A 16,224-nucleotide genomic window follows, 5' to 3' on the forward strand; every position below is an offset into this window, starting at 1 on the left:
TCCCCATCCTGGCACAAATACCCCATCACCTCTTCTAGCCAAACCCCCCAAATACCCTCTTAGCCCAAATCCCCCCCATCCCCCCAGCACAAATCCCCCCTCCTGGCACAAATCCTCTTCCCTCCATCCCCACAGCAAAAATACCCCCTCCTGGCACAAATCCTCTGCCCCCCCCTTCCCACAGCACAAATATCCCTCCTGGCACAAATTCTCTTCCCTCCATCCACACAGCAAAAATCCCCCCTCCTGGCACAAATCCTCTCCCCCCCCCATCCCAGCAGCACAAATCCCCCCTCCTAGCACAAACCCTCTTCCCCCATCTACCCAGCACATATCCCCCCTCCTGGCACAAATCCTCTTCCCCCAACCCCACCGCATAAGTCCCCCCCTCCTGGCACAAATCCTCCCCCCCCCATCTCCCTAAATCACCCTCCTAGTACCCCCCAAATGTTCCCCTTCTAGAACAAGTCTTAATTTCCCCCTAGCACAAATCCCCCCATCATTCCTACTGGCACAACCCCCCCCCCCCAAATACCCCTTTTTAACAGCCCCAAGACTTCCTGTTCTGGCACAAATCCCCCCACCCCATCCCAATAATCTCTTCAAAGACAATCCCCAAGTCCCCCCTCCTGGCACAAATCCTCACCCCCCCCCCCCAGCACCCTCCCCCCCAATTTCCCTGCTAGAAGAAATCTTATCTTGTCATCTCTCAAATTCCCCATCCCGGGGCGTGGCTTGGACCCGATCCAATATGGCCGCTTAACTCTGAGCTCCTGCACTGAGGGGTCTGATTTTACCTCATCCTGAGCCCTTTCCTTGCTCCTACCTTAGCCTGAATCATGGGAAGTAAAGCCAGAAGTGCTTCTGCCACCCGAGCGGGAACCCCGGGAGATTTAGAGCTACAACTCAGCCGCAATATCCCAGACATTTTCCGAACACAGCGGCCCTCCCTGTCTTCCTCATCCTCTCAAACCGCCCGCTCACGTTCCCGCTCGCCGAACAGGCAAGCCGTAGAGCTGGGAGCCTCTCTGCCTTCGCCCTCGCATGATCCCCAGAGAGCTCCAGTGACCCCGCCGACCCTTTCCATGGCGGATTTGCAGCTTGTAGCCGCTGACATTAAGGCGGCCATGGCGGCGGCAATAGCGGACCTCCGCAGGGACTTCCAAGCTATGTCAGCGAGGGTTGAGGAGGTCGAGTTGGTCACCGCCCGCCATGACACTTCCCTTGGGCATGTCCACCAGGTGACAGAATCGCATGCTGTCCTCCTCCGTGATCTCAACCGGCATGTGGAGGACCTTGACAATCGGGGCCGCCGAAGGAACCTCCGAGTGAGGGGAGTACCTGAGAGCATTGAACACCAGAACTTACCTCATGCAGTCACTTCCATATGTAATGATCTCCTCGGCAGGCCCCCTGAAGCACCCGTGGTGTTCGAACGCATCCATCGGGCCCTACGACCCCGTGGCAGGGAGAATGATCCTCCAAGGGATGTGGTGTGCTGCCTGGCCAATTTCCAGCTAAAGGAGGATGTCTTGAGGAATGCCAGGATGAGACAGCACCTCACGTTCCAGGGTGCCGACATCAAGTTGTTCCAGGATCTCTCTGCCATAACGCTGCAGAGACGCCGAGAGCTTCGCCCTCTGCTGGAGGAACTCAGGTCCAGGGCGATCATTTACCGATGGAAGTTCCCCTTCGGTCTGTCGGCCTCCTCACAGGGCCGTACGGCCCTATTGCGTGTACCAGAGGACCTCGACCACTTCTGTGCCACCCTGGGCATCCCTCCTGTCAACGTCCCCGACTGGTACAGCGAGTTCCGCATCTCCCCGATGCACCGAGCGACCTCCATGGATGGGATCCAGATGGCCGACAATTTTGGCGTGGGCCGCCGCCGCTCCCACCCGCCCTCCTCACCGCCAGGCAATGGCAGGGATGCGCCCCGCAATGGGAGCCCGACGGCCTCACCCGTCCACCGGAGAGCGCGCCACGCTCCATAGACTTCCCCACTCACCGCCTTTTCTCTGGTAGCACGGAACTGTTCTCCTGGATCCCGTTCCTCTGCTGGAGCTGACCCCATCCTCTGATGCCTTGAAGTGATGCCTTACTTGCCCTCACGAGATGCTCGCTGTCCCCGGACTTCCGGTCCCACCGATCTGCCGGCTATTCCTCCACTTCGGTCTTCTGTGAACGGTCCCACTGGCAATACTGACCTTGGATTCCACCTCCGGTGACTGTGAGTCTCCTCTTCCTTACTAATGCTCTCTCCGAGCGGCGAGAACTCCCTGCCTGCCCCCCGGGAGAGTCGGCTGCTGAACTTCCTTCTCGCTTACGCTGACCTCCGGCCTCCCCGGGAACCCTACAGCTGTGTGCCTTGGACTCCCCTCTCCCCTTGCTCTGGATCCCCCCCCCTGCCCCCGGTCTCCCCCCCCTCTCTACACCTGCACGTACACCCCGGGAACCCCCTTCTTCACACGGACATGGACCATTTTTATTTTTCATGGTATTGCTCAAGCATGTGCTGGGGGACGTGTAAGGTTTATGGATCATAGCGGATGTGCTCTCTGCATTTCTCCTCCTGCTTGAACTGAGCCTGCTATTAGTGATTTTACTCTCATTTAGGCTGAGAAGAATGCTAGGTTCGTAGTCAATGCTTGCACTGCACTCTGTTGTTCCCTCTCACTTTCCTCCCTCCCGCTCCCCCATCCTTCCCCCCCTCTCCCCTCCTTCCTCCCGCTCTTCCCCTCCCCTCCCCTCCCTCTTCCCCTCCCCTCCCCTCCCTCTTCCCCTCCCCTCCCCTCCCTCTTCCCCTCCCCTCCCTCTTCCCCTCCCCTCCCTCTTCCCCTCCCCTCCTCCCCTCCCCTCCCTCTTCCCCTCCCCTCTTCCCCTCCCCTCCCTCTTCCCCTCCTCTCCTTCCTCCCCTCCTTTCCTTCTTCCTCTCCCTTCCTTCTTTCCCTCCCCTCCCCTTCTTTTTCCCCTTCTTCTTCCCCCCCCCCCTCCTTCTTCCCCTCCCCTCCCCTTCCCCTCTCCTTCCCCCTCCCTCCCCTTCCATGTCCCCCCCCCTCATCCTCATCTCCTTGCCTACTCCTCCTCCCCTCTCTTACCTTTCCCTTCTCCTCCTAGCTTGCACACGGATGTTGTCTTTGTAGAAGGGCGCAATGCCCGATCTAGATGAGTGGTGCCCTGCTATGTGTACGGAGGCGGTGCCCCTGTGCTGACACTTCGGTTCCGCCCCCCTTCCATTGCCAGGGCCATTGCCCGTATCGCTTGGTTGCCTGCGGGACATTCCTGTTTTGCCTTGCTTCCCCCCCGGGCTGCCATTCGCACCCCTGGGGGGGGGGTGGGGTATGTCATGGATGCCTACGCCCCTTGTGCCGTTGCATATGCATCACAGTCGGGGACGCCCGGTCCTGCTGTCGGCCCGCCCCCCAGGATAGCTACATACCTGCGCTCCTTTAGCTGGATCACATCCTTAATGGAGTGCGGGGGTGCTGGCTGGCAGCGGGCTGCTGGGGTCACCGACGGGGTAAATGTTGCATACTGCTTTGTTGAGTCACTATATTCCGGGACGCGAATTGACTAAGTTAGGCTGCATGCCAACAGTTGTGGATTTTGATGGCATCACTGCTCTATTCCCTCCTTGTTATTGTTCAACTGTTCCAGCAAGTTTTCTTTTTTATCCATTTGTTCTTCTGTGCTACCTCGCCTTTCCCCGCCCTCTGACTGTTACCTGCCCTTGCTGAGTGAACTGACGCCTCATGGGTGGTCATGCTTACCCCTCTCTTCTCTTCCTTTCTGGTACCCCTCTGGTCTTCCCTCCTTTACTCTTACCTGACCACGACATGGATCACCTACACTTTGACCGCCCCTTGGTTTGCCCACTGTTACACGACTCCCTTACTGCAGACTTGCCCGTCATCCTTCAGATCCTCCCTGTCTCCCTCTCGACTCCCATCACTTCGTCATTACCACCCTCATTTTGACACTTATGGTAATCCCCGTTCCTCCCCTACGGCTCACCCAATGGCTCTGCTTCCCTGACGCCACATCACCGCTCCGCATCAGATTGTACTAGCTCCCTACTCCCTGAGTATGCTCCATGTTGTTTCTTTATTCACCGGGCTCATTCACCTACTACTAATGACCCCTGCAGGTCCCCAGAGTTCTGGCCACCGTGTTGGTTGTCTCCTCCCGCGCCCGCCAACGGTCGACGTTTCTTAACGGTCGCCCGACACCCTCCGACTTCCACACCCCCCCACCCCCTCTGAGCTCCCCAGCTGGTCTGTCGGTTCTCACGGTACTCTAACTCCCCTCCCGGCTCCTACCCTTCCATTTCCACCCTCCCCTTCTCTAACTCTTGACCTTTTTTTTTTTTTTTTTTTTTTTTTTCTTTCCCCCTCCCTTATAGGGTGCACTGCAATGACCGCAACAGCACCCCAGCCTGATGGCCTCCGCCTTAAGGTTGTCTCCTTAAACGCCCGGGGTTTGAACACACCTCAGAAACGCTCGAAATTGCTCATGCACATGCACAGACTTAAAGCGGACATAGTGTTCTTGCAAGAGACGCACTTCCGTTCGGACGCTCTTCCTAAATGCACGAACAAACATTTTACTCAAGCTTTCCATGCTACGTCTGAGACTTCGAAGTCTAAAGGAGTCTCTATACTCATTGCAAAATCAACCCCTTTCTCCGTTTCCGACTCCCTGGCGGACGCCCAAGGACGTTATTTGCTGCTTCAAGGTACCCTTAAACATATCCAGATCACCCTCGCGAACGTCTATAGCCCCAACCAATCCCAGGTCTCGTTTTTCAGATCAGTATTTGGTGAATTGGCGCCTTTCCAACGGGGCACTTTGATCTTTGGGGGCGACTTCAATGTTCCCCTGGAACCACTGCTTGACACCTCCTCAGGTTCCTCGTGCTTACCTTACAAAGCCCTAAAACAGATTAAGATATGTCTTCGAGACCACAGGCTTCACGATTCCTGGCGGACACTCCATGCCAGTGACAGGGATTACACTTACTTCTCCCCACTCCACGCCAAATACTCCAGGATCGACTACCTGTTCCTCTCGCAATCTGCTCTCACATCTCTTACTGATGCCTCCATAGAGCCATCGATACTTTCGGATCATCACCCTATTTCTCTCACCCTATCCTTCCCGCTGTCTCTATCCAGAGATCGGGTTTGGAGCCTTGATTCCTCCTTGCTGACGGACAAAGCTAGATCGGCCGCCATCCGCGAATCTTTACAGGAATATTTCTCTGTCAACGCGACGCCTGACACGTCGACCCTCATTCAATGGGAAGCCCACAAATGCGTTGTCCGGGGTAAATTTATCGCGCTATCAGCGGCTCTAAGAAAAGAAAGGGAGGCTTTTGTCTCTGAACTGATCTCGCGCATTCGTACCTTGGAACTGGCCCATAAACGCTCCCTTGCTCAAGACACTTTAACGGCCCTTACCTCCGCTCGTGAAAAACTCGCGGAGGAGCTAGATCGGAAAATCAGACGTAGCTTCCTCCTGTCCCAAAAGGTTTTTTATGAACAGGCCAATAAAAGCGGTCGACTCCTTGCCACGGCCCTTCGCCAAAAGAAGGCGAAGTCCACGGTTCACTCCCTCCGCTCACCCTCTGGTTCCCTGGTAGCTAACAACCGAGACATTGCGGCAGAATTTGAGGCCTTCTACTGTAAACTTTACAACCTAGACCCAACACGCTCCCACCCCCCCTCCAACCCTACCAGATCTCAAGCCATCACGGACTTTCTTGCGTCCAACCTGCCCCAACAAGCTTCTCCCGATTTCCGTACTGCGCTGGATCTCCCCATCTCCAAACAGGAATGGGATTTTGCGCTTAAACAGATGCAACCCAATAAGAGCCCTGGCCCTGATGGCCTTTCTGTTGCATACTACAAATCCTTCCCTGACGTCCTTGCTGCCCCGTTCTTATCCGCCTTTAATTCTGTCTCCGCAGAAAACCCCCTGTCCCCGCGGATGCTTGAGGCCCACGTTGTGGTGATCCCGAAGGAAGGGAAGGACCCGACCTCCCCGGCCAGCTACAGGCCGATCTCCCTTATCAACGTGGATGTCAAGCTGTTCGCAAAGATTCTGGCTAATAGACTGCTCCCACTTCTACCTAAGGGGATTCACGAGGACCAGGTTGGTTTTGTCCCGGGCCGCGAAGCGCGGGATAATACCATCAAAGCGCTTAATCTGCACCACGTCCTCTCCACCACTAACCAGAAGGGGTTCCTGCTCTCCCTGGACGCTGAGAAGGCATTCGACAGGGTCTCGTGGGATTTTCTTGCGGCAACGCTCTCTGCCTGGGGATTGGGTCCCCGGTTCCTTGGCTACGTTATGGCCATGTACGCTAAACCGGAGGCGCGGGTCCGCGTTAATGACACCCTGTCGGGTGCCTTCCAGATTTCCAACGGTACCAGACAGGGATGCCCGTTGTCCCCCTTGATTTTCATCATGACTCTGGAGCCCCTTCTCCACAGGATTAGACACTGTGACACGATACACGGGATTAATTTCGCTGACAGGACGTACAAACTTGCCGCGTATGCGGATGATCTTCTGTTGTTCCTCTCTGATCCCATCACGACCCTACCTGCTCTCCTCAAAGTGTTCGATGAGTACGCTTCCCTTTCCAACTTTCGGATTAATTTTTCCAAATCCTTCGCGCTAAATGTCACTCTACCCCACTCGGACGTGGAGCGCTGTCGGGCGAATTTCCGCTTCACGTGGAAACCGGACTCGATCACTTACCTGGGCATTGAAATCCCTTCTAACCTCCAACTCTTGTTCGTTCGCAACTTCCCCCCGCTTTTCGCACGGATATCGAAAGACCTCCGATCCTGGTCCAAGCTTCAGCTGTCCTGGTTCGGCAGGGCAGCTGTCCTAAAAATGAATGCTCTACCCCGCCTCCTCTATGTCCTCCAAACGGTCCCCATACTGCTCCCCCCTTCCTTCTTTAAACATTACCGTCGTATCTGCACCTCCTTCTTGTGGGGGGACAAACAGCCCCGCATTGCTTATCAGACCCTCACGAGACCGAAGTCTAAAGGTGGTATTGGCCTTCCTGACTTGTACAACTACTACGCCGCTAGCCACCTTACTAGAATTGCGGACTGGAACATTCATGGGCCTCATAAGGATTGGGTTTCCATTGAGAGGGGCTTTACTTCTCTGGATCTCCACTCCTCGCCGTGGCTCCTGGATGCCCACGTCCCCCCCGCTCTAAAGCTCCACCCCCTCATTGGTCCCTCCCTCAAAGTTTTCCGTTCGGTTTGCACGTCTCGCTCCATCTCCATGGTTCCAGGCCCTATGACCCCTGTCCGCTTGAACCCGGATTTCCCTCCTGGCATGCACCGTACTTACCTGACCACAAACTGGGCCCAAGACCAGTTGAGGGCCCACCATCTTTGGGACAATGACGCCCCCCTCGATATACCCTCCATTGCTGAAAAGTCTGGCTTGCCCCCTTTACCTCCTTGGCCACACTTTCTCCTCAAGCAATACCTCCTGTCACTCTCTCGCAAGTGCCCCTCCTTGTCTGCCTTGACCCCGTTCGACCACTTGTGCCAACAGGAAGGCCCGATCCGCAGACTCCTTTCAACTATCCATTCTTTTCTGCTTGACGAACCCGATCCGGGGAAGCTTAAACGATGCGAGGATTGGGAAGCGGAATTGGCGGTCGCTCTCTCCCCAGAAGACTGGGACCTTATCCATACGAATAACCACAAATGTTCCCTTAATGTTACCACGCAGGAAAGCGGCTACAAGCTAGTTAGCCGCTGGTATTACACCCCCACGAGATTACACAGGCTCTTCCCTTCAACGTCACGGCTCTGCTGGAGATGTAACGCGGAACCTGGTACGCTCCTTCACGTTTTCTGGACCTGCCCTCGTCTTACCGCCTTCTGGGAAGAAGTCCATAGAATTATTACGCAAGTTACCACAGCAGACTTAGCCTTCACTCCTGCTCAATACCTTTTGCACCACTCTTCTACTTCCAGCAGGACTTATTCTAAATCTTTGGCGATCCTTATGGTGAATGCCGCCAGGCAGTGCATCCCGGCTCTGTGGAAGTCCACGCACGTACCTACCGTCAAGCAGTGGTTCCAGCGCCTCTCAAGGGTCGCGGAGATGGAGGAGTTGATTGCCATTTCCAGGGATACTCCCTCCAAACACCACAAAAAGTGGGCTTGCTGGACTCATTATATTTCCACGCCCGAATTCTCCCGTCTCTGTCAGTGACGACCCTACGGTACTGTCCTCATTGACCCCCTTGGACACACCGCTCTTTCTGTTCTCTTTCACGTTCCCTTTTGTCTCCCATTGAGATAATTTTTTTTTTTTTTTTTTTTTTTTTTTTTCTCTCTCTCCCTCTCTCCCCCCCCCTCCTTCCCTGTTACTTTTCCCTTTGCCTCACCCCCCTGTCTTCCTTCCCCTCCCCGCCCTCCACGGGCTGCTTCGTTGTCTCTGGGCGGGCCCGGACAACTGGCTCCCCCCCTTCATTACATGACTTAGTTGCTCCGCAGCCGCTTCTCCCCGACGACTCCCCTGTCTCCCGTCCCTGGGTTTGGATCACCCAGGATATGGGTCTCGACATGGACCAGCTCGACCTGACCGCTTGTCCTCCTGCTGCCTCACCTCCTCTATAGTGTCTAATTCTTTGGCTTCTACTCTTGCCCCCCCTCTCTTTCCACTTCCGACCCCTGATTGTCTTCACACGCCTCACAGGGTAGAGTTGTCCCGGATCTCCACGGTTATCAATGTTGTTTATTGTAGGCTATTTTATACTGTTACATTTGCCGTCTTCGGCTGTTTACATGCTTGTACCATTTTGAAAATTTTGTACATTTCTGTCATGTTTCTTTTGCCAACTTGAACTGGTTGTACATTTGTACTTTATCTTTTATGAACCAATAAAATATTTTGAAAAAAAAAAAAAAATTCCCCATCCCAGCACATCCCCCCCCCCCCCCATATCGATCCCACCTAGAAGTAATCATCTTCTCCCCACCCCTCCTAGTACAAATACTTTTGGGGGGATTGTCCTGGGGGGGGGGGGGAATAAGAGAATTTGTACTAGGAGGGGTGGGGAGGAGATGATTACTTCATGGTGGGATCGATATGGGAGAGGGGGGGGGGGGATTGTGCTGAGATGGTGGAATTTGAGAGGTGACAGGATAAGATTTGTGCCCCCGGTGCAGACAGTTCACCCTTTCCTCCAGACCTCAGATACAGCGCGGCACATAAATCTGTGATCCTCCTCTTCTGACTGGCTCCTTCTCATCTTCATATGTCAGAGCGGAGGAGGAGCCTAGGAGAAGACAATTCCTCAAGCTTTGCACGGAGAGATGCGGCTGCAGAAGGGGAGAAGATTGCGGCTCAGGAATGACACTGGATGTCAGATCGGGACTATACAGAGTTTGTTATCCCCTCTCCTCCCAGCAAAAAATGTGGAAAGGGGGCGGGTAACAAACTCTGTATAGTCCCGATCTGACATCCAGTGTCATTCCTGAGCCGCAATCTTCTTCCCCTTCTGAAGCCGCATCTCTCCGCTAGCCCAGCTGTCTGTGCAAAGGTTTAGGAAATGTCTTCTCCTAGGCTCCTCCTCCGCTCTGACATATGAAGATGAGAAGGAAAAGCCGAAGTCCCGATCTGACGACCGCTACAGTGATAGGAGTCAGTGTGAAGCCTGGCGAGAAGAGAGAGAGAGAGTACATCCCGCTCTCTCCTCTCAACTAATAGCCACAGAAACACTCTTGGCAGCGCCCCCTCCACCTCCCATGCTAACGACGCCCAGGGCAGCCGACCCTGCCGCCCACCCCTTGTACCGGCCCTGGCCTCCATCACTTGTGTTAGTGAGAGGAATAGTGCTCCATCACTTGTGTTAGTGAGAGGAATAGTGCTCCATCACTTGTGTTAGTGAGAGGAATAGTGCCCCTTCTTTGGGGCACATATTGATGTGTCCACTCTGTTCACTCCTCTCCTTCCTGTCTCTATCCTCTTGTAGTATTGTGAGCTTGGTTTCTCCCTGACTAAAGAGTGCCCATTGAAAATTGGAAGGAGGCAACCGCTGACCCTAAAACATTGTGAGTACTGACCAGAATTCTGTGCCCCAGTGAATACATGCAGATTCTCTTTACTCCAGAAGGCCCTTATATTTGCTGGCTTTGTGGTGTTCTCTTACATGGATTGTTTCAGTTATAATCTTCTGCTCTAGTGTACAGAGACTGCCTAGGAGAAAGAGAAGTGTCCTCTTGTTCTTCATTCTTCCTGGGGTATTCTCTAGTCTACTCTTGTATCTTTTCCAGGTTGTGATTTCATATAAAGTAACAATGTAAGGTGGGTGATTGTGGGATTTAAAATTGTAACAATGTTTCTGAGTGCAGCATAAATGTTCACTCAGTGCTGACACCTAGTGGTCAGTCGGGGTATAACACTTTGGTGTGTTTGCAGTAGAATAGAGGAATATATACAGTCAGAATGTGGAGATGATCTCCACAATCCAGAGAGAATCAGGATGCGACTAGAAGAAAATCTGGAGGCATCCAGAGCCCTGCAGAGGAGAGGACACAGCTGAGGCGTGAAAGAGGCAGAAATCACAAACGTACCATAAAAATAAATGACTTAAATGTCATAGAAAAAAAAAAAAAAAACTTAATTATTTTTTTTTTTTATTCCCCCAAACATACCTCAATTCTAATACTGAGCTCCATATTGTTCTGATCGGACAGTTACAGTATTTAGGGGAAATACTGGCACAAAAGATCAACACAACACTGCCACCGTGCGGCCATTTCATCAAACAGCAACAGGATGATTTATTTTTTTACGCTGTAATCGTAGAACAAAGACAATAAATGCGGCTCCAAAGGAAATACATAAAAATCATTGGATCAAACCATTTAAAAATTAAAAAAAATCTGATTGTTTCAACCCCCTTTAAGTGTGTGTCTACACATTTGTTCATCATTATTATTTTTTTTTTCCCTAGCAGGAATGTCATTTTCTGATCGTGATGAGTGATTTAATATATTTATTATTACCAAATGTGCATACAATGAAAGTTAGTGAATGTTATAGTGCATGGGGATGGGATGAGAGCTGTGATAGTAGAAATATCGGCTTAGAAGAGTCTTTAGGAGAATGTATTTCCACCCAACCATACAAAGAGCCCCACATATGTGTTTTTTTTTTTTGTCTCATTCTTTTTTTTTTTTTTTTCAAATATCATTTTATTGAAAAGTTTTCCTTCTCTTTTATAAAAAAACAAAAAAATAAACAGTACGACCACAATACATGTTTCTCTCATTCTTTATTAATGTGATAAATTGTATTATTACTGTCAGGAAAAGGGCACTCTAAAGGCAAACACTTTGTCTTCGTATTCACACTCAGACTTGTAATACAGGTGAATAGTAATGAGGGGAAATCTCTCATCTCTTTTCATTACAATATATCAGCATTGTTGTTGGGGGATGGGATTGGATCTTCTTATTGTACAACATTACAGGGACTGATCCTCATTGCTCTCCATCCTTTACTTCTGATGGATGATTACATATTCTATACATTCCAAACAAGAATCCTTCCAACTGAAAAGGAACACAAATCTCATCACCTCCTTCACACTCATCAGAAGACAAAATCCTATCTGAAGGAATCTCCCACAACTGCGATTGGATCAACTTTCCAATTCCTTCCTATAAATGGATCCCAGGAATTCCATAGACCGTTACAGTCATCTCCGATCCACTCAGCCGACCTTACCGGGAACATTGATCAACTCAGGGGGATTCATGAACCGAGAATAAGAAATACGTTGGAAATAATAATTTCAGGATGTTTCATTTCACAATACAGAATCCGCCCTGCTATAGAGATCAATGGAAAGTCTACAGAACAAGTATTTTCTGGGCTGAGAACAGAGAGATCTCACAATACATTTCTTTGGATTCCTCATAAGAAGACATTATTACTGGCTGATGAAGGAGACGCCCACAGCTGTGATTGGCTCAGATTTCCAATAGCAGTTTTCAAATTTGCCCGCCAGAATTGTGTAGATCGTTACATAGAAATATTCAGCCCTTTTATACCGCCAAATCCGACACGGAGGAGATCATCAGATGAGACATTTATCGGCTAAATCCCATTATTACTCCAATGCCATTCGTACAGAAGGATTCTCTGTTACTAAACCATGAGAAAACACTTCAATATGTTCTCAGAATCCAGGATCTCACCACTGCTACACACACAGCATGATAGAGAAATGTATTCTATTATAGATCTCTACTTTTCTATATATGATGGGGAAATCATCACATACAGATCTGATCATCAATTTATGTCTCTTTCAGACATTTATCAGTGAAAGATTGTCCTCATATCACAAGCAGAATATGTATAACAAGAAATGTCTGGTAGTAACCATGACACATAAATATGTACAATGAATGAATAAAGAAACTATTTCATGCCTTAAGAACCAGATCGGTTTCCTCTTTGTATCACACAATCCGCCAAATGTTACAAGGTTCTAAGAACGTAAAATTCTCTACAGAATACGAATATGTTGTGGCCACGCCCCTTTCGATTAGTCTCCTATCAGGTCCGCTCAGGTTTAATCAGGGAAGAGGTGTTATTCGTATATATAATTTCTTTTTTTAGAGTAATATTCTATAAATATGACATCGTTTTTGACAATAATATCTGGTGATTCGGAGGATAAACGCCAACACCTACCCACTTCACCCCAACAAAGGTCCTTCTCAGGGCCACCCACCTTCTCATACAAAGGGCTGTCTATGTTGATATTTATACATTGCTACCGGAGTTATGTGAGTTTCTAGCAATTTTAGAACAAATTTGTGGAGAAAGAAGGTTCTTTTTAGCTGAACATACACTAAAAGATCCGATTGTACATTTTTCTTTAGTACAAAACTAAAAGGCACTTTATAGCTAACCGACGATTTTTAAAAAAGATTGCATAGTATGTGGCCAGTGTTTAGAATGGCAGCAGATTTCCGTTGGTTAAGATTTCCTTAACCTGCAAATAAAGGCACACTTATCTTTTCAGAAGCCATTTGCAGTGAGGATCCAGACTGGGCCCTCCATCCAGCACTGTGCAGGAGGACGAGGGAGAGGTGGCAAAGTCCCTTTCTGAGGTATGAAGGTGTCTCCTGGATACTCTTACTCTCCTTTCCTCCCATTGATTGGATGCATTTTCATCAAAATGCAGAAAGAGGAATCTGATCCAATGCTTTCCGACCCTCTCTCACTATTTCCTTCTCACCTGCAATGACAATTATATATATATAAATTAAGATCTGCATGCACAGCGTCTAAAGGGCCATACACACTATAAGATTTTCTGAAGACTTTTTTCCTTCAGACTTACCAAAACCATATAATATGAGGTCATACCTATACACTTTCAATTTGTATGCAATCTGGCAGGCCCTTGCACTACATAGAAAAGGTGAATCTGAAGGAAATCTAACCACAAAAGTTGGATAGTGTGTATCCAGCTTTACTCTGAATCCTGAACCTGGATTTGGGTCCCATATCCTAGCAATGTGTCTAATCCAAAGGATGGAGGACAATGGAAACCAGTCCCTATAAGGAGATCATCTGCTTATCTAAATTCACATCAATTCAATGTGTTATATTAGACAATAAAATCATAGAGACTCATAATTGCTGTTAGGACAGACAGGTGTCATTATAACACATTGCCCCACCCCCACCCCCACCCGGATCACAATCTTCGGTGTCTAATTATACAATCAGATCTCCCAAACATGCATGTCCGGCTCCTTCTTAGATAGAAGTGGGTGGCTCTGAGAAGATCCATTGGGTTTGGTAATAGAAAATAATTGATTGGGTTTACTTGGCGGGCTTGTGGAAGGAATCTTCGAGGATTTTACCGCTTTGGAGGAAATATTTGGAAGCTGAAAACCGACACAAGTGATGTCATTTGGAGGAAGATGAACAGATTTATGAATAGAACTTCTACAATGTCGGATTTAGCGGTATAATGCGGCTGAATCTTCCTAACGGCCAGTAGAATTATGGCGGGAGATTTAAATATAGCAACTAGGAGCCATCATAGACGTGGTCTATTAATAGCCAAGAGGGAAAATAATTTCTGGAAATATGGAGTACAATGTGTTCTGACATTGGAGCTCTATGTAGGTGTGCATGGTTTTGGTTGGATGAGTTTAGCGGTGCGTAGACGATCAGCATAGAAAGATTGGAATGAAAAGAGATGAGAGAATGATGTCCTGTGATCACATTTCCCCTCATTACTATTCACCTGCATTACAAGTCTGAGTGCGATAAGAAGACAAAGTGTTTGCCTTTAGAGTGCACTTCATCTGACAGTAATAATACAATTGACCACATTGATAAAATATATCCTTTTTGAAGAATAGGAATAAAAACTGCGTATGTCCGGCTCTTTGTACAGAGATGTGGGTGACACGTTTGTGATGCTTCGATAAATATATCGTATTTGACTATTTTCCTCCTTTCACTGTAAATTTGGAAATTTGTTGAATTATGAGATACATGGACTTTTGATGTGATTAGGATCATGGAAAGCTTTTTTCTTGGCGCTGTATATTTTCCGGATTAGCCGGAATTGATTAACACTAGAAGAGCGGTGCTTGGAATGGAGGGGGGCAGATTACATTTTAATAGAGGGGAGGTCTTCCAGAGTGACTTCTTTACCTCTATATGACATTATACCTGAGTAGCCGCCAGTATAGATTTGCAGCAATATGTGACAATAAACATACTCAGAGTATTTGTATAAAAACATGTTTATCATGGTGAGCAGATAATGATGCATTGTATATTAAACATGACATTGTGTAATCAGCTGAGACATTTGTATGTATAACAATCTCTCCCATCACATCACACAAGGATCTCATGTCACCGGCTGATGTTTTTCTTCCAGGCTCCTTCTACTCAGCTATAAATGAGCAGAGTTCTGTATTAGAGGGAAATGTTTCCTGTTGGTCACTCTTTACTCATCTAATGTGAAGATCATTCTAGAGGGAGATGTGAGAAGATTGTTTTCTGTGTAGAATTTGTGTAGAAAAGAAGATAGAAGGAAGAATGGGACACACACTCAGGAGGATGGAGGTGTTTGCAGCCTCTGTGTTCAGCCTCCTCAGCAGCTCCTGGCAGCTGTAAGTGACCCCCGATAAGTGACAGTCCAGTGAGCAGATCGGGTCCCCGATGAAGATCGGACAGCGTTCTATTTCACATAAAAGTCGGTTTTCTATCTACTGGGGAAACACAACAAGAGAGAGAAGATTCTCCAACTACTCCATGATACTGAGTGGGCGTGTCTGATGTGTAACCAATAGCAGAGCAGGAGGATTGTTGTGTACCGACCAATAGCAGTGCAGGACGTTTAACTATATAATCCCAGAAGAGGTGAGTGGGGAAGTTTATCTGTCCAATAGACTTTCTAGAATCATGTCTGAGACTGAGAGCGCCCCAGCCGCCGCTCCTCCAGCGGAGCCCGCCGCCAAGAAGAAGGCGACTAAGAAGGCGGCAGCCGGAGGAGGGAAGAAAGGCAGCAAGAAGCCGTCCGGTCCCAGCGTGTCCGATCTCATCGTCACAGCCGTGGCCGCTTCCAAGGAGCGCAGCGGGGTCTCCCTGGCCGCCCTCAAGAAGCTCCTGGCCGCCTCAGGATACGATGTGGAGAAGAACAACAACCGCCTCAAGGTCGCCATCAGGGCGCTGGTGACTAAGGGGAGCCTCGTCCAGGTGAAAGGACATGGAGCCTCCGGATCCTTCAAGATCAACAAGAAGCAGCAAGAGGGCGACAAGGCCAAGAAAGCCCCCAAAAAGAAGCCATCAGCTGCGGCCAAAAAGCCAGCCAAGTCCCCTAAGAAACCGGCGGCCAAGTCCCCCAAGAAGGCAGTAAAATCCCCCAAGAAGTCGGCCAAGAGCCCCAAGAAACCGGCAAAGGCTGCAGCTGCCAAGAAGGTGACAAAGAGCCCCAAGAAGCCCAAAGCTGCACCCAAGCCCAAAAAAGCCGCCAAGAGTCCGGCTAAGAAGGCGGCCAAACCCAAGGCAGCAGCCAAGCCCAAGAAGGCCGCTCCGAAGAAGAAATAAATCCAAGCAGCCGGAGGCCTCCTTCATCTACACCCCCCAAAGGCTCTTCTCAGAGCCACCCACCTCCTCCTAACA

At 49.7% G+C, this 16,224-nt stretch overlaps 1 protein-coding gene across 1 annotated transcript; it reads left to right on the top strand.

Annotated features, from left to right (window-relative positions):
* Positions 1 to 15,504: 15,504 nt before the first annotated feature.
* On the top strand, positions 15,505 to 16,149 carry LOC309564746 (histone H1B-like; the record flags this gene model as incomplete). Its single annotated transcript, XM_082269428.1, has 1 exon — positions 15,505 to 16,149. The coding sequence occupies one exon, from the start codon at positions 15,505 to 15,507 to the stop codon at positions 16,147 to 16,149; it is 645 nt and encodes a 214-aa protein (XP_082125554.1).
* Between the last annotated feature and the right edge of the window lie 75 nt (positions 16,150 to 16,224).

The sequence above is a fragment of the Pelophylax lessonae genome, assembly GCF_965119305.1.
Source record: "Pelophylax lessonae genome assembly, chromosome: 9".
NCBI lineage: Eukaryota > Metazoa > Chordata > Amphibia > Anura > Ranidae > Pelophylax > Pelophylax lessonae.